Raw genomic sequence first — 26,914 nt, forward strand, 5'->3', positions numbered from 1 at the left:
GGGTGCGTTATCATAAAAAACTTCACCTTATTGGCAGATTCTTTCGGAATTCATTTTATTTCAAGAATCTTTTAAAAAGAATTACGAGGGGCACCTGGGTGGCATCATGGGTTGGTTTCGGCTCAGGCTGTGGTCTCAGGGTCATGGGATCCAGCCCCACACTGGGCTCCGCACTCAGTGGGGAGTCTGCTTGAGTTTCTCTCTCTCCCTCTGCCCGTCCCCTATCCCGTGCTCGAATGCATGTGCACTCTCTCTCAAATAAATTTTTTAAAAAATAACCACAAAACAAAAAAGAATTACAAGATGGCAAATACCCTTAAACATACATATACATTCACACACCCAGTCAGAATTTCATTTTGACAATTCTTGAGAGAAATCCATATCTTGATACTGTTTACTGAATATGTACAGTTTTTGGCACGTCCACAGTTCCGTTATCTACTAGAGTCGAATGGAGTCTACTCACAAATTGTCCACTTTCAGCAGAAATTGTTTTTTGTTTTTTGTTGTTTTTTTTTGTTTGTTTGTTTTTTTAAAGATTTTGTTTATTTATTCGACAGAGATAGAGATAGCCAGCGAGAGAGGGAACACAAGCAGGGGGAGTGGGAGAGGAAGAAGCAGGCTCATAGCAGAAGAGCCTGATGTGGGGCTCGATCCCATCACGCCGGGATCACGCCCTGAGCTGAAGGCAGACGCTTAACCGCTGTGCCACCCAGGCGCCCCAGAAATTGTTTTTTCTACATAGCATTTTTTAAAATTTTGATTCTAATATAGTTAGCATACAGTATAATATTAGTTTCAGGTATACAATATAGTGATTCAGCACTTCCATACATCACCTGGTACTCACCACAACCAGTGCCCTCCTTTGTCCCCATCACCTGTTCCACCCATCCCCCCACCCACCTCCCCTCTGGTGACTATCAGCTTGTTCTCTCTAGTTAAGAGTCTGTTTCTTGGTTTATTTCTCTCTCTCTTTTTCCCTTTTTTGGTTTGTTTTGTTTCTTAAATTCCCCATATGAGTGAAATCATATGGTATTTGTCTTTCTCTGACTGACTTGTTTCGCTTAGCGTTGTACCCTCTAGCTCCATCCGTGTTGCTGCAAATGGCAAGATTTCATTCTTTTTGTGGCTAAATACTATTCCATTCTATATATACACCACAGCTTCTTTATCTGTCCATCTGTCAGCGGACACTTGGGCTGCTTTCATATCTTCACTCTTGTAAATAACGCTGTTATAAACATAAGGGTACATCTACCCCTTTGAATTTTATCATCTCTTTGTTTACATATTTTCATTAAAACTATCAAAAAATTGGAAGCCAGCTGGGGCTTAAAGCCAGCTGCTGTGTGTGTCCATGTCCAAACGGAGGGCAATCTGGGGGGTGGGGAAGGTGCTGGAAGGGGTGAAGCCTCATCACTGAGTGGCACAGCGCCTGCTCTGGTCTACCTGGCCCAGAAAGATGGTCTCAGAGAAAAGAGGCTGGCCGGCAGCGAGAAGTCTAACCTAGTGTCTGACCTGAAGCAAATCGCCTTAGTTTTACAGCCCCCAAAGGGGCTCGTCAAGAATGGAGGAAGTGTTTGCTTCCTCCGGAGGCTATGGATACAAGTGGAGATAAAGTGAAAATATTCAGGCCAAATGATACCCCAGTGATGCCACAACTCCTTGTATAGCGAGATCCTGAAACAAGAATAAAAGGTGAAAATAGATCAACATCACCTCTAAAATCACTTTTCGCAGGTGCCGCATCAGGCACCGGACACCAGGTCCATCACACCCGATCTTCCTCCCGCTCTGGGAGCCGGCAGCATATTTCTTCAAGCATCGCATAAAATTTAAACGTCACCTGTCAAGACTCCGTACCTCGTGGCCGTGTTGTATGAAAAATGGGTGTCGTGAAACAGCAGGATCCCCTCAGCGTGACGCCGTGCTCATGGAGGGGTCCCTGAGACTCCCGAGGGAAGGCAGCTACATGGCTCTGTCACGCTCTCTCAGGGCGTGCGCGCTCAGGGACCAGAGCGAGGGGCACTGTCACCCGGGCTACGCTCTTTCTCTCTTTTCTTTTTCTCTCTTTACCTCTCTCTTACCACAGCTAATTGAATTTTTGTTAAATGAAAAATCAACAGCCCATTGGATGTGAGTCTTCCGCATGAATAAAGGCATACGCACCCACGTGCACACGTATGCAGTCCCGGGCAAGACTGAGGAGAGGGCACACCTGACCCAGCTACCCGACCTCAAAATCCCTTATGTATCAATTCGGGAACAAGAGTGTTACTGGAGCGCTCTGGCTAGGGAAGACAGACGCTTTCTACTGTGCGCGTCTCACCTGTCCTCACCTGCTGTGATGTAATCTGCTACAGTGGAGCCCGGTTCACACCAGCGCTCTGTTGAGCAGGATTTGCCCGTTGGTGATTCAGAATTTCATGGTGTTTTAGGATGATTCTTACCGCGATGATCCTGCCTGTGTAGTAGGAAATCTGACCCTGTAGAGCCCCCAGATCTACTCGGGTGGTTCCATTGCTGCTGGAATCCTGAAGGCTGACGGGCTCATTTCCCTGTGCAAAACCGAAAACAGACAAAGACTTCTCTGGGGTGAGAGGATTTCGATGTGATCCTGGCCTACTTGTTTTGTTCCCCTTCAGTGGGTGATCAGGATAGTTTAACCTGTATAAGCAAGTGCAGCCTGTTACCCCTAGTGACTTTCAGCACGTGTAGGTGACATTTCTGAGTGGCTGAAGATTGAGGACACGGTGTGGTTCTTGGCAAAGAAGTACTGACAGTCGAGAATTTTCCTCCTAGTGCAAAGCTGGGGTGTTGGTTATCATCATGGTAAGTAATATTAACTAATACAAATCCGCCTCTCATTTCCTAGAAAGAGCCACGAGCCATCCCTGTGACTGTGGTGTCAGTGAGTGTTTCCTGAAAAGGGACTGTCTGTCTGCCCGCAGGGCTACTGGGATAGGGCCTGGGCTGGCCGAGGACCCCTTCAGTGGAGAGGCTACGTCACAGGAGCTGTTTCCCTAGGTTCCTAGGCAAGAGTGCTTTGAGGGGAGGTGGGAGCTGATTGCATCCCTGATATCAAAATCCCAAAGCTTCTGAGAAACAGACAGGTAGGCTCAGAGCCGGTGAAATCAAAGCTTTCAACATGGCAGATCTACCCAGCCTAAAACACCCAGCCAGGATTTGGGGGTGAAGCGAGGAGGGGTCGAGCAATGTAGGGATTCTCTTAGAACTCCTTGCGTGGTATATATTGGATTTCCTAAAGCAAATACAGAAGCACTGTGTTATTTGTTTTAAGATAAAATCAACTCAAGGCCATTAAGTTGTTATTGTGTCCGATAAATCTGGGTCACGTGTGACGTGAGGCCTTGTCTGCGTCCTTAACCGCACTCTTTCTTGAAGTTAGAGTTAGCGTGTGTGCTTAACGTGACCCATTTTTGTTAAATGTAATGTGGCCAGAAGTAATAGATGCCCTGGGATATAAACCTAAAACAACATACATTTCTCAGTCAAGTAATCCTGAGTTTAATCTAAAAATAGCCTAAACAGTAGTTTATGTAAACCTCAAATATCGAGACTCCCAGCCCAATGCTGGTTCATCAAACTGTGAATTTATGAGGTGCTTAGTTAGCATTTGAACTTTTTAAACCAGATCAAACATGATCTGTGTTAGACACAGCCTCCAGGAATCCAAGAATCCCACTCTTGGCTGGTCTTGCTGACTGGAACATTCCTTGGGGAAGTCCTTCTCCGGGGGCGGCGTCCTGAAACGCTCACCTAACGTACTGCACAGGCATGCGGTTGTGGATGGCACAGTCAGCTCTTCTGAGCGCTGTTTTAAAAACATCGTTTTGTCTCCTGAGAGACCAGGCCCTCTGGCCGGCGGAGTCTGGCAGAGCGAGCAAAGGAGCCTCTTTCATTTTACGACCAACTTGACCACCAGAGAAAACTCAGAAGTGGTCACAAAGGAAACATTCCTCCATGTGTGGTGAGGCCATTCTGCCAGGGCTTGGCTCTCCCCCGGTTGTGGTTTCCCAAACAGCATCCTTGTTGTTTGAAGAACCCCGTCTGGTGGCCGCGCCGGAGATCCCAGCCCGGGATGACGGGAACCGGCTTATAGAAGTGCAAAGCCAGAAGAACAACGGGCTCACGGGCTGCTTCTGCACGGGCTCCGACTCCCCGAGGGCGGCAGCGGAGCGGTTTCACCCGGTCCGCGTGCTGTGCAGACACCTTGTCACCGAAGACGGGAGGGAGCCCCATTTTTCACGAGACATTTTATTTCTGTCACCTCTACACACTGAGCGGAGTTCACTGGAATCCAACGACCTTTTCAGAAGATCTATTTGAAAACGCTACCGCTAGTTTTATTTAAAAATCTCAAATCAAACCCTAAATCAAATGTAAGATGACTTTTAACACCCTGTGCTGTACATGCGCTTGAAAAACCAGCTAGTTCCTTCAAAAGTTACACGGAACAAAGAGATGATAGGTAGACAGACAGATGGCTATGGATAGCTGTAGGTACAGACAGCAAGCAGGGAAAAAACGAAAAAGCTGAGTAATGGCACTGAAAAGTAGGGCTCATTCCACGAAGTAACTACTGGAAAAATATCTACATTATTCCTGTTGGTCAGACTTAACCTGGCAATTCTTGGTGCTTCATTTCACTTGAATCGGATGGCTACCTGGTTTCTTGGCGGGAGGGCAAGACTGAGGCTAAGCAGAGAAGGCTTGCGTCGTTCTGTTGAACAAGCCGCCACAGCACTAGACTTGGCACCCCTGTAACGGACACGGAGTCTCCGATTTGGTGGTGCTTTGCCCTGGATTAAATAGATAATTCATTCTAGAACTACAGAGTGCCCGCTCCGTGCCAGTCACTGGTGGAGAAGCTGGGATAGAAAGCTGCCCTGAGGGGCGCCTGGGTGGCACAGCGGTTGGGCGTCTGCCTTCGGCTCAGGGCGTGATCCCGGCGTTGCGGGATCGAGCCCTACGTCAGGCTCCTCCACTATGAGCCTGCTTCTTCCTCTCCCACTCCCCCTGCTTGTGTTCCCTCTCTCACTGGCTGTCTCTAGCTCTGTCAAATAAATAAATAAAAAATCTTTAAAAAAAAAAAAAAAGAAAGCTGCCCTGAGGGAATCTGGGGAGTTGGAAGAGCCTTTGGGAGACGCAGAGGGAGGGCCTGGTTCAGGGCAAGGTCTAGAAGAGCGGTCCCACCACGGCACAACGTGGCCATCAACACAAAGGGGGCACCACAGGTGTGCTTTCTTCTGACAGGATAGTAGTCACTTGACCAGCTGACCAAAAATATTGGTCCGAGTGGGGAAACATAAAGAAATTATACTTAGGTGACTTCAACATTTTGTTTTCGCTGAAGCCATGAAAATATTAATTTTTTCACCAATTTCACGGTGGGGGTGAAAGCTTTGCCTTGAGGGTGTGTGTCTGCTGATTGGACTTACATATCACCTTCCTCACACAAGCCACAACTATAACGAAATGAGTTCAAATCCCAGGGGTTTTTTTGTTTTTTGTTTTTTTCCTTTCTTAGATGGAGTAGAACATAAAAGACCCTTGTGAAGCAGTCTGGGGCAGATTTTTATGTTTTTTACCCCCCTCATCTTTTACACTCGTCCTGCCCACCCCCAATTTGGCAGTGGTCTGTTTTTAGCTACTAGCTAAGTTAGTTTTCCTGAAAACAACGACTTTTGTTCTCCTGTTTCCTTGGTTAGCACAACGTGTAACCACACGAGTTAATTGACAGAGCAAGTGTTACCGACATGAATAGGTTTGAGGATACATACGATTAAGGCCTGGTTAAGTGCACCCTCGACTCCCAGGAGCAGAGATGTGTGGGTGAGCAGAGGGTGCCCGGCCAGCCTGGAGACCCAGGAGCACGAGGACCAGCCGGTGTATCCCACAAGGGACGCGGGTTGTTTTGGCTAATCCATCTCCCGTGGTGACGGCGGTGAAGGCCGTGTCTCGCAGGCAAGAGTACAGAGGGGCCTGGAGGGCGTGCAGAGTAAGAACACAGGCAGGCCTCTGTCGAGAGACACCAGGATTAAGCATCCCTCAGGGGTAATTGACAGACGATGGTCAGAGGCGTATGACGGAAACTGGGAAAAGCGGCTCCGGAGAAGCCTGTAGAACCTCTTTTTAGAATTATCTCTGTCTGTGACTTCTCCTTGCCCAGGCTGGCAGTGATCTGAGGTCAGGGCTGGCATATCGTGCACCATTCTTTGTTCTCTTTCTAGTCCATGAGCTGGCACTCAGGAAACCTCTCATAAATATTTTTGAATGAAGGAAAGTGCATGTTGTCTCCATTGGGCTTGTTGACAAAGGATGGGCATCCTTTGGCACAGTGAGTCTGCCCTGGAAATCACAGGTCAGCAAAGCGTGGGCCCTCTGATCTCCTATGTTCCGTGTCCCAGGTTATCCCAGTGACGTCAGATATGCAAACTAAGATCGTCACTCAGCCTATGGTGCGTGGTCAGCAACACACATCTAGACAGGCATCCTGGTGTCTGTCACGTACACCTGGGCAGGGAAGGCGACAGGTATGATCTCGGTGGACCCAGGTATACTGATGTGAAAGATAGAAAAGCCGAATTTTTCACTGATTTGAAGATTTGCACCCATGATATCATGTAAGTCCAAGTCTTGGATGGTCCCAGCTAGACCTTCACGTGGTGACTTGCCCGTAGGGCAACAAAACACTTAGATCCTTAATGTTGGCATATTTTAGTGTCAAAAAGCAAGTGTAATCATCCGAAACTTACAGTTTAAGAACCGTGCTATCACAGTGAGTTTAATTTCTTCATTTATTCATGCGTTTAGCAAATGCAGTGGTGTTCTGTGTGCTCTATCGGTCTTCATGAAGTAAGGAATTCTTCGCTCTGTTTCTCTATAAGCTCACGGCTGTCGGTGTGCTCTGCTGAGAATAGCCAAGTACCGGGTACCGGCCTGTGCCCCTCTTTGTCTTTCAGGCTTGGTCTAAGTTGGCACAGTATGCGGAAGCCTGTAGCCTAAGTGGCCCTCTCTTCTTTTCCTTTCCCTCGGGCAGCTTGGGGATGAACCACGACGATGACCACTCGTCCTGCGCCGGCAGATCCCACATCATGTCAGGAGAGTGGGTAAAAGGCCGGAACCCCAGTGACCTCTCTTGGTCCTCCTGCAGTCGCGATGACCTTGAAAACTTCCTCAAGTAAGTCCTTGAATCATTCTGTACAATCGCTACAATAGAAAGTACTTCCAGAAGGCACAACAATTGGAGTCTTAGCAAGTGTGGGAAAGAGAAACGAATCTCTTAGAACTCTGAGCTGGCCTAAAGAGGCGGTCAGTACCGAACCTCCCCACTCTGACCTAGACTTCCTCCCAAGTGTGTGTCTGATATGACGGGGGCACCCAGCTGCTAATCATACAGGCTTTGTTGCTTGATTGAATATCAACGTGGTGACCGTGACTTGAAAAGAACCCCATTTCGTTTCTCTGCAGTATTTTGACCCTGAATGGACAGCATCCTGGCAGCATCCCGTGGCTGCTACGGGAAAGGGCATTTCCTTAATGCTCACGCTGCTTCCTGTGATAGGGAGCACATTTGCTGGGGAGCCGGGTCTGCTCACCTCCTTCCCACGTGGGGATGGGCTCTGTTTATCTCACTGCCACTTTCTTTCCAGAATACATCTGCACCATTCCACTCGCAGATTTTTATGGAATGCTGGCCATCTGATTTCAGACCTTTGTCAAACAAAGTCTTAGCTCCTGTACTATGAGGGTCCCTTAGTGTCAAGACCGCAGGGACAAACTTACAGATTTGATGGGCAGACCCTGATCACTTCCTTACTTAGCGAGATTCATCTGTCCGCTCTGTGGAGACGAAAGGGACTCAGTGAGTCTTACCCGCCTGTGGAACTTTGCAGTTCAGTAACACATGAAAGCACCCAGTGAATTCGGGAGGGAGTAGCCACAGGCATCACTCTGCCTTCTGTTCTCATCCTGAGTCTTCTTTCGTGACATTTCCCGCGGGTGGGGAAATTAAGTGGTACACAAGTCTTAAAAATGGACTTGTTAGTTTTAATATAATCTATTTCCTCTTGAGTACTTGTTATCACAGAACCTCAATGAACTGTTGTAAGCCACTTAACATTGTTTCATGTTTCCCAGAAGGGTCAGTGAAACAGGGCAGGGTGTTTTCATTTGCTCATAGACACATTGCCGGTCAAAATGTTGTGTGTGTCTGAGCCCGGGAGAGGTGGCCCAACGCGTGTATTTGTGTGCAAGCCTGTTCCTCAGGAATCTTGGCGAGAGGCTGGGTTTCCTTTCCACGGCCATCTGCCTCGTTTTGGGAATTGAGAAATCAAAGCATTCAAGTATTTAACCTCCTAATGGAGCCACAGGCTCACAGCCCCCCAGTGCAGTTTCTCAGAGTTGTTCTCAACATCTGTGAACATTTCCAGCCTGGTTGCAGTCCTGATGTCTTTTACAGACTGTGCCACCAGCCAGCTTTCAGGGAAGAGACACCTAGACCCGTCAGCTGCCACAGACCCTCCAAGAGCATCTGCAGAGTTGGAAATAAGCACTTGGTTTTTATTTGAAATAAAGCAAAACGATCCTACCTTCTATTTCTTCTTTAAGCATAGTGATTTTGCTCAAGGTCGTATTCTGAGTAAATACCCTCGGAATCTATTTCAAAAGCATTCCATCCAAGAATGCTCAAACTTGAGAAAGGTACATTAGCCTCACGGGTGTGATTCTCAGGCTCTTTCCTGGTGGCTAACCTCCCATTGCCTTTGCGGTAAAGATCTGCATTGGGCCAGGGAGAAAAAGAGCGAAAAGAGCAAAAACGCGCAAGCCACGTGCCCAGGGCCTGCATCACCCTCCCATAATTTGGGAGATGCAGATTTCTCACCTGCTCCTGGCTGACAAATCAAGACAAAAACCTGGGCAGGACACTTGCAAGTCAGCTCACCTCTCGACTGTTTCAGGTCAAAAGTCAGCACCTGTCTGCTGGTCACAGACCCCAGGAGCCAGCACGCGGTCCGCCTCCCTCACAAGCTGCCGGGCATGCACTACAGCGCCGACGAGCAGTGCCAGATCCTGTTCGGCACCAACGCCACCTTCTGCAGAAACATGGAGGTAAGCAGCCACCGGACGGCTGGCTCGGGGGAGCATCTGGCTTCTGTCAGAGGGCACCGCTCTCCACACGCCACACACACGCACATATGCACGCACACACACGCGCGCACACACACACACGCACTCACACACGCACACACACACACACGCACGCACATATGCACGCACACCTTCACTGACCCACGCGTGCGTGCACATACACCCTCACGGGCATTTGCCCAGGTGCACGTCATCCTTGGAAGTGATGTACAGTCAGCTGGTATCAAACCCCCGGATAGCTATGGAATGCAGCTAAAGCCCAGGAAGCGCTGGAAAGTGTCAGGTCGGCAACATCTACTAAATCATAAATTGGTTATTTGGTAGTAGCGTCAATAACCCCATTAAGACGTTACCATTTACTTGAGCAATGCCCGCGTGGTTTGTCCTTTGCTAGAGCTTCAAATGTGTGAGCCCTTGCCACAGGCTCCCCACGTTGCTCTCCCCAGCTGGGAGATGGGAACACACTCAGAGGTTTAAGCAGTCATTGAAAATGGCTTGGTTTGTAGGTAGGAGAGCAGGGATTTGTCTCAGGTCTGTTCCCCTGCAGAGCACATGTGTTCTCGCCATGCCGTAGACGGCAAGCTGCGGCGTGGCCCCTTCTGGGCGGGGGGGAGGTGCCAAGATGGACACGCCAGGACCTGGGGCAGGGCCCATCTCCATGCTGTGGCCCAGGGGGAGGCCAGAGCAGCCAGCATTCTAGCTGGCAGTTGGCAGTTGGCTCGTAGGGGAGCAGAGCCCGTGTCCTCTGGAGCAGAAGGCCAGAAGCGGGAGGACTAGCTGGGGTGGGGATATGTGGGACTCCGGAGCCACCCAGTGGCAGGTGTCCTCGTGCTGGGGCTCGGGATGGCATCGAGTCCCAGGGAGGGAGCCTGGAAGGCTGCACAGGTTCCCGGATCAAGAACCTAGGATGAGACCAACTCCAAGACGGACATGCAAGGGGCCGTGCCTCCAGAATGAGACCCCAGGATTGCAGCCCGCAGAACAGGTCCGCGTGGACTCTGGGAGGCGGGATGCTGCCTCTCAAGTGCTTCCTGGCTCTGCAGGAGTTGGTCCGGGAAATCAGGGCGGGGCCCTCAGGTGGGGCACTACCCATCATTGTTTGGGGCGCAGAAAAGAGCAGCGCCTCAAAGGCAGGCCAGCACCTCCTGCTAGCTGTTTCCCCGAAGGGCTTTTGTTCGCAGCACTGTAGTGAGTCCTCCTGTCCCAACCCCCCGCGGAGGGGCTAGCGAGGGTCCCTTCCGGAGCCGTCTCCCACTGGACACCCCAGTGCCTTGCACCTTACACCTCTATGGGAAGATGCAGTGAGCTCCAGGATTCCATCACCCCCGGCTGTCTCCTACTGGTGTGTCTGGTGCTCACCTTCGGCCTTGACCGTGAAGACTCCTTCGTTTATCACGTGCTAGCCAGGAGGCACTCTGTTTGCCTGTCCCCGCCTCAGTCCTTGAAAGTACCTGATGACACAGAATCAGCAGCAAGGGCAGCTTTCAGAGGGTCCTTTGATGGTGTGGTGTCTGCACAAAAATCCACATGGATAGAACCCCCAGGGAGGACCCTGAGCACTCAGGAAGGGTAGAGACGCCCTGGGTAGCCGGGGTAGAGAAGAGGGAAGTGCCCTGCTGAGTCACGGGACACAGAGCAGCCACTCGGTGCAACCTCAGGGCTGGTGGGATGTTGCAGGCCAGGCTGTGCTGGCCCGGCTAGGGGCCCATGAGGGAGGCGGTGGGGTGATGGGGGTGGGAAGCTGGGCAGAGACTGCTTCCTCCCTGAGAGCTGCAGCCATTTTTGCCTTTTAGGAGCCAGGCAATTGCACACCAGTTGGGCCAGGAGGGATAGGAGGAAGTAGGTACCTATACTGGGGGCTCATGATTTCCCGGGCAGAGAGAACTTTCCATGCCCTGTCACAGAAACCCTGACTGCGGCCATCGAGGCAGAGGCTTTGTACCCTATTTAACAGATGAGAAGACAGAGGCTAAGAGAGGTTAGTAACAGGCCGAGCTTACACAGCCAGGAGGGGGGTGAGCTGCAGACTGAGGCTGGGTGTGTCTGTTACTGAGGGAGAAAAGAAAGACTATGTATAGTCATTTAAAGACAGACCCAAAGGGGAGGAAGGAGACCTAGTATTTCATTTTCCTTTGCCAGCTTCATTTTGTTTGAAGAAGACAGCAAAATGTCAAGTCATGATCAGCTCAGCTATGTTACTTTTTTTTTTCCTCCCCAGAAGCTCCAGATACAAATATATCAAGTGAGATCCTCTCATTTTGTAAGTTACAGGGAAGCTGAGCATTGATTCCCACAGCTCACCAGGAACCACAAAATATGTTTTCCCACTTGCCTTTGAGAGTTCATCAGTACTATAATAAAATGGCCGCTTGTCTCCCCAGTACCTAGCAGGAGTGAGGGTACTACCTGTTAGCACCGCTGACAGATGGCCAGCAGCCTCAGGGAGCTGGCAGGAATTTTCCTGCTGGCAAGGCCAGGGTGCTCCCTTCAGGGTGAATCTCACAGTCAGATGGCGGGAACTCACAGTCGGATGGCAGTAACGTCCTGCTGAGGCACACGAGGTGCTGATGGAGAAGAAAGACAGAGGCCAGCTGGGAGCCAAGAACTTGGGGAGTGCTGCTCTAGGCCTGGGACACACCATATGACTCAAAGCCAAACTAAGGCAGCATCCCACTATGGGATTCCTTTTTTTTTTTTTTTTAAGATTTATTTATTTGAGAGAGAGCGAGCCCAAATGGGGGGAGGGGCAGACAGAGAGGGAGAGAGAGTCTTCAGCAGACTCCGTGCTGAGTGCAGAGCCCAACGGCGGTCGGGGTTCAATCCCAAGATCATGAGCTGAGCTGAAGACGAGTCAGATGCTTAATTGGCTAAGCCGCCCAGGCGCCCCCCAACTAAGGGATTCGAAGGCTGGCTGTATCATCAGTCTACCCATGTGGTGCCTTTATGGATCTGTGTTTCAGCTGGTGTTCGGTGTGACAGAAGGGCGTGCATATGTTGTGTTGTTCCTTTCTTGTTCCCTGTAACACCCATTTTGTGGTGCTGGTATGAGCCCCTTCCCCTCTTCTTCCTTGTCCTCACCTCTTTCTGTATCCCCCTTTTACCTACTCTGTTCCAGTTAAAGTGCCTTCCTGCTCTTTCTTGAACCTGCAAGGCATGCTCCTGGCGGGGACACACTCTGCTTCATGCTGGCTGTTTCCTCCACCAGGATACTCTTCTCCCACTTGTCCCTGTGACTAAGTGCCTCATCTTTTTTGAGTTGGGGCAGGTTTTGTTTTTTCAGAGGCAACCTTCTCAAGGAGGCCTCTCGTGACCATGCGATTTAAAATTTTAATCTGGTAAGGGGCGCCTGGGTGGCTCAGCTGGTAAAGCATGTGACTCTTGATTTTGGCTCAGGCCATGATATCAGGGTCATGAGTTCGAGCCCCGTGTCAGGCTCCGTGCTCAGCAGGTAGTCTGCTTGAGATTTTCTCTCTCTCCTTCTCCTTCTGCTTCTCCCCCCAACTCACTTATGTGAAATAATAAATAAATAAATAAATAAATAAATAAATAAATAAATAAATAAAATCTTTAAAATGTTATTCTGGTAACCCTCTCCCAACCACTCAGAGAACCCAGGTCTCCTGGTTCCCTAAGGGAAAGCCCTACTTTCATAGACTTATCATTTTTTAACATGCTATATAATTCACTTGTTTGTTATGACTATTGATAATCCCCCTCTAGATGATAAACCCTTCAAGGGCAGGAATCTTTCTTTAATCACCAGTGTTTTCCAAGTACTTTGGTCAGTGCCTGACACACAGTAGGTGCTCAATAAGTATGTGTTAATCTGGGATCCATCCATAACCGTAACAGCAAATTTAAGTTCCCATTGTGACTTTACCCAACCACCAATGGCCCTGTGGACAAGCTGTGTTGAGGGAGAAACTTAGAGACCTCTGTGTCATTATAATGTATTGACTCTCTAAACCTGAGTTCATGATCGGTTTCACCAACGTACATGTAAGACTCTGTCAAATGTCTTGCAGGGATACATACAGATCTTTCCTGTGGCTTCCTCCCAGGGCAAGAAAGTGTTCAAAGCAGCACAGTCGATCTGGTAGTGAGTGACCGCAGTCTTACTCCTAGTGACCAAGTCTGTAGTCTCTTCTTTGTGCATTAGTACCCTCCTTGGTAAAATCCAAGGCTCCTGGTGAGTTAATACACATAAGGTGCTAAGAACTGAGTCTGTCACAATCTCAGTACCCAAGTACTTGAGCTGATACGTGTGCTATTATTATCTTTCTGGGTAACACTGCTTCCCATCCTTTGGAGCAGAGAACCAATCTGTGTACATCTGTAGGGTCAGTGTTTCTCTGTATTGAACTTCTCAGGGCCATGAGAAATTAAGCATTATGTAACACCTGTATTCTTCTGGCAGCCAGAGACACCCAGAACCAATCAGAATGGTCTTTTAATCCAATGCCAAATTGAACTTTATAACCATTATTATTCTTTAATGCCCTTGAGGATTGACTTGGATCTCATGTAATAAAATGATCATGGTCCCAACGTTGCCTTTAATTTCTTATTCTGACTTCTGTCTTTGGCCAAGACAAAGTAACAGGTGCCAGATTTACCTTCCCACCTGAAGCAACTAAGAATCGGATGAACTATATGAAATAGTGATTTTTTCCTAACATTGGGCATCCGGCAAGAGTGAATTGTGATCCTTGAGATATGCAAAGCACATAAGGTGAGCACTCTGATTATCCTGGCTCACTTGTGTAGGCTATGGCACAAGGAGGGAGAACTGAGAAGAAGCAAGTCTTCTTGAGTTGAAGAAACGGAGCTGGGAGCACAGAGAGGCCAAGGAAGTTAGAGTTCACGAGAGAGGCCCCACAGAAAAGCTTTATAAAGAAAGAACCTCAGAAATGTGCACAGATCTCCATGAATCTTCAGCTTAGTACTCAGAAATGTATGTGTGAGAAGACTGCCTGAGGCCATCTGAAAATATAAGAGGGAACCACCTCTGGAACTCACATAAAATGCACAGAAGGGTGTTGCATCGGTAGCGTGGCAAAATTAGCCCTGTCCTAAATGCTGATCTAGTGCCATCTAATAAAATTTAGAAGCAAAATCTGAAAGGATCACACTGTTTCCAGGTGACTTAACCAGGTCCTGGAACAAAGCTCAAAAATATTGAGAAATACAAAATCATCCACCACTCCATAAAATAAAATTCATAACGTCTAGCATCAAATCAAAAATTACCAGGTCTTCAGAGGAGCAGAAAAGTACATCCATAGTGAGGAGAAAAATCAATTAGTCAAAATTGACCAAGAAAGACACAGAAAATAGAATTCACAGACAAGGGCGTTAAAACAGTAATTGTAACCATAGTCCAGGTTCAAGAAGGTAGCAGAAAGATTGAACATGTTAAGGAGAGATATGAAAGCTATAAAACAGATCCCAAGGAAACTTCTAGAAATGAAAACTACACTGTCTGAAATGAAGGAGACCCTGTTGCTGGGAAATGAGCGATTGCAGAAGAAATCGTCAGTGAACTTGAAGACAGAGTGATTGAAAGTATCCAAAATGAAACTCAAGGAGAAAAAAGATGGATAAGAAATAGAAGACAGGGGCACCTGGGTGGCACAGCGGTTAAGCGTCTGCCTTCGGCTCAGGGCGTGATCCCGGTGTTGTGGGATCGAGCCCCACATCAGGCTCCTCCGCTATGAGCCTGCTTCTTCCTTTCCCACTCCCCCTGCTTGTGTTCCCTCTCTCGCTGGCTGTCTCTATCTCTGTCGAATAAATAAATAAAAAATCTTTGAAAAAAAAAAAAGAAAAAGAAGACAGCAGCAGTGAGCTGCGGGTCTTCAGGTGGCCTAATATATATGTGCAGATGATACCTTACAAGGAAATGAGAGTGAGTAAAGACAGAAATAATGGCAAAAAAAAATTCTAAGCTTGATAAAAATGATAAGCTCACAGATCCAAGAAGCTCAGTGACCCCCAAGCACAAGAAACATGAAGAAATCTAGACCAACGCTCATCATGATCCAGTTGCTTTAAAAGTAAAGATAAAGAGAAAATCTTAAAGGGGCCAGAGGAGAAAAGTTATGAACACATAAAGGAAAAAAAGACAGCGTGTTTCTCATTCAAAACAATGCAAGTGGAAAGATAGTAGAGCAGTATCTTTAAAGTACTGAGGGAGGGGGGAAAAGCCCATCACCTTCTAAATCAACACCCAGCAAAAATCTCTTTGAAAAATTAAGGTGAAATGGAGTTTTTCTGTTATGCAAAAACTGGAAATATTCATTGCTGGCCAACCCACACTTGAATGAATATATTAAAAGAAAGCTTTCAGGCAGAAAGAAAATGATAGTAGATGGAAATACGGATCTACACAAAGAAATGAAGAATCCCGGAAGTAGGAACTACATGGGCAAATATATGATATACTTAAATATGCTCAAATGTCTTTAAAAGATCATTGACTATTTAAACAACTGTCTTACAGAAAAAAAGAAGAATACCGTCATGGTCGATGTCCATGTCCTAATCCCCAGAACCTGTGAGCTTCACCTTATATGGCAAAAGAGACTTCTCAGGTTTTATTCAGTTAAGGATCTTGAGATGGGGAGATTTCCTGGATTCTCTGGATGGGCCTGATGTAATCAGAAGGGTCCTTACTGAGAAGGAGGCAGGAGATCAGAATAGGTAGCAGAAGAAAGCAGAATGATAGCTGAAGGAAGAGGCTGAAGTCATGCAAGGAGGCAGCTGTCAGCCAAGGAGAGCAAGGCAGCCTCTAGGAGCCGGGAAGTTCAGGGAAATAGATTTTCCCCTCGGAGCCTCCAGAGGGAACCAGCCCTGTGGAAACCTTGATTTAAGCCCACTGCAACTGATTTTGAACTTCCAACTTCCAGAACCGTATGATGAGAAATTGATGTTCTCTTAAGCCATGAAGTATATGACAATGTTTATTTAGAGAAGCAGGAGGAAACACTAGTAGCTTTGCCATGGGAAACCAGTACAGTATTGCAGAGTTTATGACATTCGTAGAAGTAGAATGCATGATATTCACACAAAGGCCAGAGCAAGAGAAATGGCCGTATACTATTGTAAGGTTTTTATACTACGTATGAGATGGAATACTCACACAGAAAGACAGACTGTGATAAGTTAAAGATGTATAGTATCAACTGTAAGTCAACCAACAAATAACACAAGAAAGTTATAGCTAATAAGCCAACAAAGGAGACAAAATGTGAGCATATATTGCTTATCCCTGTGGCCCTTTAAGCATATTAGAAATAGGTTACGTAGAGTGGATTATAAGTGCATGTTTCATGTTAGTCATTTATACTCTGTTCTTCTAAGAAAATGGTTCAATTGACATTAGGACCCATGACATACTCTGTTTAGATGTGAGTCTCCTTGTGGCCCCCGTGCTCATCCCATTTCTCCAGCTGTCTAGTTCTTCACAATAATCACACCCATGACGTCATGACATGTCAGGGGTCTCCATTTATTTCAGAGGGAACTGTGATGCAGAATTCTCAGCAAAATCCTCCAAATCACATGAGGGCCCCTTTAATAGGAAAGAAAGTTACTCCTTTCTAGATACCATGAAAAAGAAAGACACTCATAGCCAGGAATTGTAGGGGAATGAATATCATGAAGCCATTCCAACTCCAAGAATCTGGAGGAACCTCTTCTTTTACAAACCACATTCATGCATAACAGTTGGGAATGCCATCCATGTTCTCAGGTCTGGACTCCCCCAAAGCTTGTTGATAGTGAGAACTTCACTGGCAAGCCCCTCAGCTGGCATTCCTGAGTGGGGGTAGGTTGGAAAAATACCTGAACATCAGTGAGGCAAGTGGGTGTGTGTGTGTGTGTATGTTTTAGAAATTTCTAGAATTTTAAGCCTATCACAGACACAAAAATAATGAAATGTAACCAAGGTTGGACACCGCCAAGGGAAGAAAACCACAAAACACACCAGTGCTGAGGAGCTGAACATTTTCTTTTTCATTTTCTGGAATACAGACCCATAAAAATAAGAAGAAAAGAAACTGGAGAGATTATATTTTGAGAAAAATACTAACCACCATGACTACCGGCGGGAAAGGTTTTCATTTTGCTTCTGCCTTTTATGAGGAACAAAAGCTTATCCCTGGAAGAAGGGAGAGACCTATCCTCTCAAAGAATTGTGTTTCTCGTGGACACATCTTTATTATTGTGCAGAAGCAGGGGTTCTAAACCAGGGTCTGCGGATAGATTTCGGAGGTTTTGTGAACAAGGATAATGAAAGTTTACATCTTTATTTTTCTCCGACCTGTAACTGAAATGAATACAGTTGACCCTTGAACAGCACAGGTTTGCACTGTATGAACCCACTTATACGTGGGATTTTTTTTTATATAAATACAGTACAGTACTATGAATGTATTTTCTCTTTTTTAAAAGATTTTATTTATTTGAGAGCAAGCGAGCATGAGCTGGGTGGGAAGAGGCAGATGGAGAGGGAGAAGCAGGCTCCCCACTGAGCAGGGAGCCTGACATGGGGCTTGATCCCCAGAACCTGAGGTCATGACCTGAACCCAAGGCAGATGCTTAACTGACTGAGCCACCCAGGCGCCCCTGAATGTATTTTCTCTTATGATTTTCTTAACCTTTTCTTTTACTTAAACTAAATTTATTGTAAGAATACAGTGTATACTATAGGTAACCTAAAAATACGGGGTAATCAATTGTTTACGTTATTGGTAAGGCCTCTAACCAGCAGTAGGCTATTAGGAGTCAGGTGTTTGGGGAGTCAAAAGTTACATATGGACTTTCAGTGGTGTCAGGGGTCGGCATCCCTACGCCCGTATTGTTCAAGGGCCAACTGTATTTCCTTCAACCACGGGTGTTGGCAGTAAGCCAGCAGTCTTCACATCACCCATGACTGTCTCAGGACTAGGACTCCCAGATAGTTTCATCCTGCGTGATGGTTATAGCTGCTATCTCAGGTTATCATTTACGCTCACCACTACTTTAAAATTACAGTGGTTAGGGTGCCTGGGGGGCTTAGTCGATTAAGCATCTGACTCTTGATTTCTGCTCAGGTCATGATCTCAACATCGTGAGATCGAGCCCTGCATCAGGCTCCCCGCTGAGCGAAGAGTCTGCTTGTCCCTCTCCCTCTGCTCCTCCTCCTGCTTGCTCTCTTCTCTCTCTCTCAAATAAATAATCCTGAAAATTACGGTGGTTATTATACCCAGGGCCAGATCTTCTCAGGCAATGTGTTGACAAAGAAACATACGTTACTAAACACTATACTACAAATTGGTACTTATTTTTGTATTTTGGATTATACTTAAATTTAATTGTTTCCTTGGCAATCTTATGCATGTTATAACTATGCATTGACAAAGATTATTCTGCAAAGGTGTTTATAGGCTCCCCAGGTGCCTTATAGCACAAGGCCAGGTGCTCAGTGCTAGGCGGTGGCAGGCCACCACCATCTGTCCCCAACAGGAAGTGCTGGCTTGCCATGAGCTATTATTCTTCTTAGTTGGAATTTTAAATACGGAGCCTCCTCCTGACTGGGACTTTGTGTATGTTCTTTTAAGATCAATCAAAATTACAAGCCATTTCCGCATTTAAAGGCATAGGGTAAATAACTTGGGAAAAACAGTTGCTTTGGGAACAGCCTAACTTCAAATATTAACCCGATTTCTTGCCTTCTTAAAGATTTGCGTACTAGAGAACCCAGAAAAATTAAAATACAGTCCATTTTCATGTCTAGGGCTCTGGAGATCCCCACACCATCACCATTACATCCATGTCTGTCTGCAAAATGCTGGTATTGTAAGGCTCAAAGCTGTCTATGGAAATATGAACTACCAAAAAAAAAATTGGCATCAATAGCTGGCATTTCTTGCAGCAATTATTGGCAAATATAGCTGTCTCCTCTTTTAGCCAATGGTAATGTGATGTTTTTAATTCAATAAAGCATTTCAAGAAAGTCCAAACATAAAAGTTATAAACATTGGATGGTAAATATTTATTACAAAGGGGAAATGAACTTTACACAATTAGCCCCATCCATCTTCTTTATGATTACGAGTTCCTCCTGTCTCTGTCAGGAAAGTCACTGGAAAGCAAAGGCACTATTTAACAAGACTGTAAAACTATCGGGGCTCAGATATCCTGCTGGGTGAAGCAGAGAGTGAGAGAGCCCAAGGTAGGTACCCTCAACCGAAAGGAAGAGTGTGACATGGCTCCTGGAGACAGAAGGAAGAAATGCAGAGTTAGGACAACATTGTGACAATGATCACAGCCTCGTAAAGCCCCCAGCCCTTTCCTGCATGGAAGATATTTCTCTGTCCCCCCTCATCACCCTGGAGATTCTGGGTTGAAAGGTGCTTTGTAATGACCGCTCACACTTAACCCTACAACCTTCTTGACAACACATTCCACCATCATTGCCCTGAAGCCTGTGTATGACCGTCCCACCTAGAGAAGAAAGTAGTGCTGGGAAGTGTTGAACACCAGCCTTGTAACTGACTTGAGCAAGGGTGTGCCTACACGTCATGGCATTTGCAGTGGATGGACCTGTGCCTGTCACACCAGTTGTTTCATGAAGGCAAGAGTGTCTAGAAAGGTAATAGGCATTCGAGGGTCTTGTGTCGTCTTTCTACTTATTGATTGCTCTTCCTGTTTAGTTCTCTTGGCCTTTCAGCACAGCGTGGAGGTGCTGTTCCCATCACACAGTACTTAAAAAGGTAGCTTCCCAAGTCAGGCAGCCGGGATCATGTCCTGCCTCTGCCTCTTGAGCAAGCTACACAGTCTCTTCTGCCTCAGTTTTCCAATCTGCAAAATGGGAAAAACAGCTCCACTTACACATCGTAGGGTTATTTTGAGGGCTAAGTAACAAATGAGTTAGAGTACTTAGCATGTAGTATGCACTCAGTGAGGGTTAGTTAGTACCATTGTTGTCCATCCTGGAGCCAGTGGTAGAGGGGACACTGTTTAGCTGACAGTCTTGTTGGCTGGTCCTTCTTTTCTGTATCTTTCCTCGTGCTGTCCTTGCCATTCCTCCTGCTATCCTAGGAGCACCAGGCATTGCTCTCCAGTCCCTCTCTCGGCACACACACCCTCAGTCCCCCGGCGTGGAAAGGCTCTTTGCGAACTTTCTCGAATCCCATAGAGATTCTCACAGGCCTCCTGATGGCTAGAGATCCCTGTGGGGTCCGGGAAGTTCCAGGTGTCAGAATTCCACCTGGCACTACGGGTTTTTTCTCTGATGTGGGTCACTTCTACACCTGGTGGGTCATTAGAAGCTCCTCCAGAGAACATCAGAAGTTTCAGTGCCCTCCTCCAGATCTTTGGTCTCTGAGTCTGTAGAGAAGACAGCTTTCCTCGGGGATCTCACACTCAGCCGGGCTTGGGAACTGCCGATCTAAATGAAACCTGCCCCTTTAATGCCGAGTACCTGGCCAGAGTGGGCGGCTGGCCCAAACCAGAGCCTCGCCCTGCCCCTCTCAGACAGACAGGGCCACGCGGTAGGACGTTGGGTTGGGTGCCAGGTTGAAAGCTGTCCTGCCTGCCTCAGTCTCAGCCTCCTGCCCAGCATCTGCAGCCTCTCTCAAAACCGTTGGGCTTTGGCAGCAGATGGCCCCAATTTTCCAGAAGTGTTTGGAAGTTTACAGTAGACTGCCTCCTCAGAGAGCTCTCCAGACTTTGCAAGTTGTGTATTATCTGCCATTTCTTGTCCCCCATCCCCCCCTTGCCAGCAGAGTGCCCGGGTCCCCTAGCCCTACCTTCACCCAGCGGCATCCCCTCTCTCCCCCAAGGTGGCCCCGCCAGGTAACCGTCTCTGCGACCTACAGGACATGGAAGGAGTGACCAACCTCAGGGCTCAGGGAGCCTTCCAGAAGTGGGGCTGGCATGCCAGCCTGGGGGAAGGCTTCAAACTGCAGTAGTACTTGTGGAAAATTTGGATTAGTAACTTTTTCATCCAGCTCTTATTTTATCTCCCTTTTGGCTTGTGTTATCAGCAACACATTTCTGAGGGTTTTTACATAACCATGGCCTTCAGTATGGCTTGGAGACAGAGCCGCTCTCCCAACACTCAGTGGGTGCCGGGTGAGGAAGACAAACAGAACAACCGCCCCAGCACTTAAAACGGACACCGGACACCGCCAGTTGAAGAAAAATGGTAAAGCTTTGAATGCCTGAACAGTGCTGTCTCCTGAGGAACTCAGACCTTGCCTGTGTTTTCACAGTAGGCCCAGGAGGGAAGCTTGGCACGGGCGTGTTTGTCCCACAGCCGCTGGAGGCGCTCTGCTGCGAAATGTAGTTGATACGACTTTTGCCAAACCTTAAATGTAGCCAGTGAGGCAACAGATGCTAGAACCAGACAGCTGTTTCATTTTCCTTGTTCTTTGTCCCGGACCAGTAGCTTTCCACTGCTGTTTGGTTTGGTTTGGTTTTGGAATTTTTGTTTTGTTTGGGTTTTTGGGTTTTGGTGGTTTTTGTTTTTGTTTTTTATTTTTGCTTTCCCATCTGACCTTATTTCACCTTTTTTTTTTCTATAAAACTTGACATTTTCACCATTTAATAGAAAGTTAAAATCCAGGACGGGGTAAAATTTTACCTGTACATGACACACAATCCTCCTTCATTCCTCTTATCCAGGAGTTGGTCTCGAGCTGAGTGCCCTAGTTTCTCCTGCTGTTGGGACAGGAGCCGGGGCAGCCTGTGCACCCCCACCCCTGATGTGGCTTGAGTGGCTATACATTTCATTTGAGCCAAGATTATGTTGCCCAGTGATACTTGCAAACAGAACATTACAGGCGCAGGGCCCAAAGCATTCCATTCTTCTGCAAATATGAGACAGTGATGAGCCCGCGTGCCTGGTTGATGCGGAGAATGCGAGATTGTAGGGGGAGGAAGCAAAAGAGGAAATTGGGACCCATCAACAGGCAGTATTATAACCAGTGGATAAGAGTATGTGTTCTAGGGTCAGGAAAGGTCCCAGCTCCGCAGCTGGGGTAGGTCAATGCAAAGTGTGACCAGTGATTGTTTCTGTCTCCTAAGATTGGCCTGAGGGCTAATGAGATAATTCTGATAAAGTATTTAGCCTGAGCTCAGGAAAGCTTAGAGTATGTTAGCTTTTCCCTGTGCTATCAAAGCAGTGCACGGCCTCAGGCATGAATGTATTCATTCATTCATTGGTTCATTCATTTGCTCATTCAGCAAGGCTTGTCTGGGTGTGTACCCATACATGCTGCCACATGTATTGTCCTGGGATTAATGGTTTTGATAATGGTTCTCGGATTCTGTAAAACGCAGACACAGGGGGAAGCTTCCTGTACGATTTTTGTAACTCCTCTCTAAAGCTACCTCACAATAAAAAGTTAAAAAATAACGCAATGCTAATATGTGTATTAGCTTCCAGCTAATGAGAGGAAGGGGCAATGAAACACAGCCAGTTCCTCCTACCCACGAATTCAGGATGGAGGGGGCCAAGGGGGTAGCAGGTGAGACACATGGGACTGTCACTCAGCAGGACCAGTTGGAGGTGGAGTGTTCTTAGACCCCTGATGGGTTCTTCCTGGTGGGAATGGAGAAAAGAAGGAAAGACTTTTCAAAGATGGGGCTCCTGGATTTGGCCTTGAAGAACACAGAGGATGATTTCATGGCTGTCTATTCAGATTATTTATTTCGCTTCTGGTTCTTTCCCTGGACTGAGCTCTCTGAAGGCAGGCAGCAGGTCACGCTCACTGTCCACCTTACTTCTCCAGTGTGGCGTGGTACAGCCTGCACCAAGGTGGCCTTTCCCGGCAGAAGCGGCAGCCCGTGCAGGGCACAGGGGCACAGACGAGCTGTGGGACGTGGGTAGTCAGGTGCACATAGTACAGGCGTGCGTGGAAACGGCAGGGAGAGGAGTGGGGCTATGTCATAGGCGTTTTAAGTGAATCCCGAAGGGAGTGATGGGTGGGTTAAGTTGAGATGTGTGTTTCCAAAGAGATTTTGCAGATATGTTGAGCATAAGGAAGACTGCAGTTAAGAAGACCTGCAGGAAATGATTGCATTTGTCCAGATGAGAGAGGAAGAGGACTTGAGTGAGGCAGTGGCATTGAGGCTGAAAAGAAAGAATTCACTCAGGAAAAGCCACATTGCCATTTTTACATTTCTCTGATGGATACTTTGTAAATGTTCATTGTGGGCACGAAGTCATGATAGCAAAGACTGTCTCCACCACAGATGCTTGTTATCAGTGTGACTTCTCAGAATCCGTTTGTTTTCTGAATAAGCAATGTATCATACAAGGTGTGAAATTCAAAACATAACCGTTTGTAGATTTCCTGTTTCATACAAATATTAGCATCCTGCCATGCTGTTGTGTATCTTGGTTTTTTTCTCTTTTTTAAAAAATTTTATTTATTTATTTGACAGAGATAGAGACAGCCAGCAGAGAGGGAACACAAGCAGGGGGAGTGGGAGAGGAAGAAGCAGGCTCATAGTGGAGGAGCCTGATGTGGGGCTTGATCCCATAACACCGGCATCACGCCCTGAGCCGAAGGCAGACGCTTAACCGCTGTGCCACCCAGGCGCCCCTTGGTTTTTTTCTCTTAACTATGTTTTAGAGTTGTTCAATACCTTTGTAAATAGAGTTGCCCCATCTTTTTTTTTTTTAAACTACAGATTGTGTTATTTTTTTAACTTTTTATTGTGAGGTAGCTTTAGACTTACAGAAGTGTTACAAAAATAGTACAGAAAGTGTATACCTTTCCCCCCAGCTTTCCCTCTGTGTCAGCATCTTATAGAAAGGACCGTAGAACTCTTACCAAAACCAGGATATTAATCCCAGTACAATACTATTCACTGAAATATATGCAGATAACACCAGTCTTCCCACCAATGTCCTTTTTCTGTACCAGGATCCTGTTTTGCATTTAGTTAGCCCTGTCTCCTTGGTCTCCTCCTATCTGTGGGGGTTCCTTGGTCTTTTTGTCTTTCGTGAGCTCATCACTTGAGCATTACCGGTCAATTATTTTGCAATCTGGGTTTATCTGCTGTTTTCTCATGATTAGATTGAGGCTATGCATGATTGGGAGTGTTGGAACACATCCCCTGTGGATAAAGGGGGACTACTGTACTGGTGATATTAACCTTGGTCACCTGGCTAAGGTGTCTTGGAGGATTCTCCACTGTAGGTTTTTTAAAATTTAAATCCAATTTAATTAGCATATACTGTATTATTAGTTTCAGGGGTAGAATTTAGTGATTCATCAGTTGCATATAACACCGAGTACTCATTCCATCAAGTGCCCTCCTAAAGCCCATCACCCAATTACCCCATCCCCCCACCCATCTCCTGTCCAGCAACCCTCAGTTTGTTTCCTATAATTAAGAGTCTCTTATCTCCACTGTAACTTATTATTTTTCTTTTTGTCATTACTATTGAGTTTATCTATAGGAGAGTTTCCTGACCTCAGCACTACTGAAATCATTCTTTGCTGCAGGGCTATCTTATACACTCTAGGATATTTAGTAACAACATTAGCCTCTCCCCACTATAAGTCAAGGGCATCCCCTAGACGTGACAACCAAAAATGTCTTCACACATCGTCAAATATATTGCAGGGGGGCAAAATCACCCCAAATTGAGAACCATTAGTTTACAAGATAAATACCTAGAAGTGGCTAAAAGGTCATTTTCGCATGTATGTAATTTTTGGAGTTTTATTCACTTGTATGTAACACAACAGGAAACAAAAGTTCAAATCCTAAACGTACAGTTACATTCATTTTTCTTACAAACTGAACACATCAGTTTAACCTACACAACAAGAAATCTAATATCTCTGCAATTCCAGAAGCTTCCCTAAAGCCCCCTTTTATTCACTGACCCCCAGCAATAATCACTATCTTCCTTTTGGACCCCACAGATTAATTTTGCCTGTCATTGAACTTGAAATGAAATTAGGGACATGCCTCTCAGTTCTTGATAGATATTGTCAGACTGATTTCCAAAGAGGCTTATCTATTTACACTCCCATGAGCAACATATGGAAGTTCCTGTCTTCCCACATCTTCACCCAGCCTCTCTAGTCCTTGCCAATCTGAGCATTTAGGAAATGAGTCTGTTGATTGAATGGCATTCCTTTTATTAATGACTTTAAGCATTTTTTCATATATTAAGAAGCCAGTTGTGTTCTTTTTTCTGTGGACTGTCTTTTTAAATCTTTGGGATTATAGATTTTTTTTTAGTGATTTGTTGGAAATTTTATATATTAAGGAAATTGGCCCTTTAGCAGAAATATGAGTTGCAAATTTTTTTGCAGTTTTTTAAAATCATTTTATGTCAAGCAGAAGTGTGGGTGTGTGCACGTGTATATGTGTGTAAAATCAGATATATCAATATCTTTATCTTCTGAGTTTTATGTCATGCTTAGAAAGGTCTTTCCTACTCCTAACCTGTAAACAAAATTAATGTGATATCTTCTAGCACTTCTATCTTCTATCTAGCAGTCATTCATTTTAGTGTAAGGTCTGAGGTAAGGAGTCTCACAAACCTCCCTTTGTTTCCAGATGGCTTCTCAGGTGGCTCCGTACCATTTATTGATTAATTAATTTCTCCCCATAAATTTGAAATGCTATCTTTGTAATATATTACACTTCTTTAGGTCTTATTTTTAAAATACATTTCTGGATTTTTCCAGTCTATTCCACTGATAGAATCATGTACCTCTTAATATTTACATGACTGTAGCTTTATAAAATAATTTTAATACACTACCATATGCTTTTTCACAGTTTTACTGGCTATTCTTTCTTGTTTATTTTTCCATATGGTCTTCAGAATGTGCTTGTTTAGGTCCAAATTGTGTTGGTGTTTTAAGATCAATTATATTATTTTAGAGACTAACTTAGTGACAAAATATATGCCTTTATACTTTTGAGTCTTCCTACATAGTGTTTCTTTATATCCATTCAAGACATCTTCCGTCCATCACTCAGGGAAATTTTAAAATTTTCTTTACGTATATTTTATAAGTTTCTTACTTTATTTATCCCTATAGAATATTTTTTCCTATTTGCATGTGATCTTTTATCCCATTCTATCTTTATAATTGGTTGTAGTGGCTATTTATAAAGAGCCTTGATTACTGTATTTTACTTCTATACCCAACCATCTGACTGAATTCTTTTAGAAATTATCATAGTTCTTTGTTGAGTCATTTGGGTTTTTTAGTTACACAATTCTATGTTAGCCCCTAATTCTTTCTCTCATCTAAAATAATAACAGTGTGACAATATACATTCTTCTCAACTTTAATGAGAATGCTTCTGATGTTTCCCCATGAGATAGATATTTATCAGATGAAGTAAGTATCCATTTATGTATATTGTGAAGAATTTTAATAAGAGGTTGTGATTAAATTTTATCAAATGTCTTCTCAGCATCCATGGAGAGGACTAGATGAGTTCTTTCTTTGAATTACTAATATGGCAAATTATATTAGCAGGTTTTCTAATATTAAAACATCTTCAGATTCTTGGAGTAAACCTTACTCGGTCATGGTGTATGCGTCACTATATTAGTAAATTTTATTTAGGATTTTCGCCAGTATTCATAAATGAGTTTGGAATGAACCTTTTTTATTTTCCTGTGCTTATCTTGTTCAGTTTGGTTTCAATGTGATATTAATTAATATAAAGAATAAGGAAAACGTCCCCCCCTCCAAGTGCT

The 26,914-nt window shown here is 45.7% G+C and overlaps 1 protein-coding gene across 1 annotated transcript in view; it reads left to right on the forward strand.

The window, feature by feature from the left end:
- ADAMTS17 (ADAM metallopeptidase with thrombospondin type 1 motif 17) overlaps positions 1-26,914 on the forward strand; it is a 351,717-nt gene that overhangs the window by 175,023 nt on the left and 149,780 nt on the right. Inside the window, exons 11-12 of the mRNA XM_057303716.1 lie at positions 7,070-7,210; positions 8,991-9,141. Coding sequence (XP_057159699.1) covers positions 7,070-7,210; positions 8,991-9,141 — 292 coding nt within the window. The remainder of the gene's footprint in view (positions 1-7,069; positions 7,211-8,990; positions 9,142-26,914) is intronic.

The sequence above is a fragment of the Ursus arctos genome, unplaced genomic scaffold (genome assembly GCF_023065955.2).
Source record: "Ursus arctos isolate Adak ecotype North America unplaced genomic scaffold, UrsArc2.0 scaffold_28, whole genome shotgun sequence".
NCBI lineage: Eukaryota > Metazoa > Chordata > Mammalia > Carnivora > Ursidae > Ursus > Ursus arctos.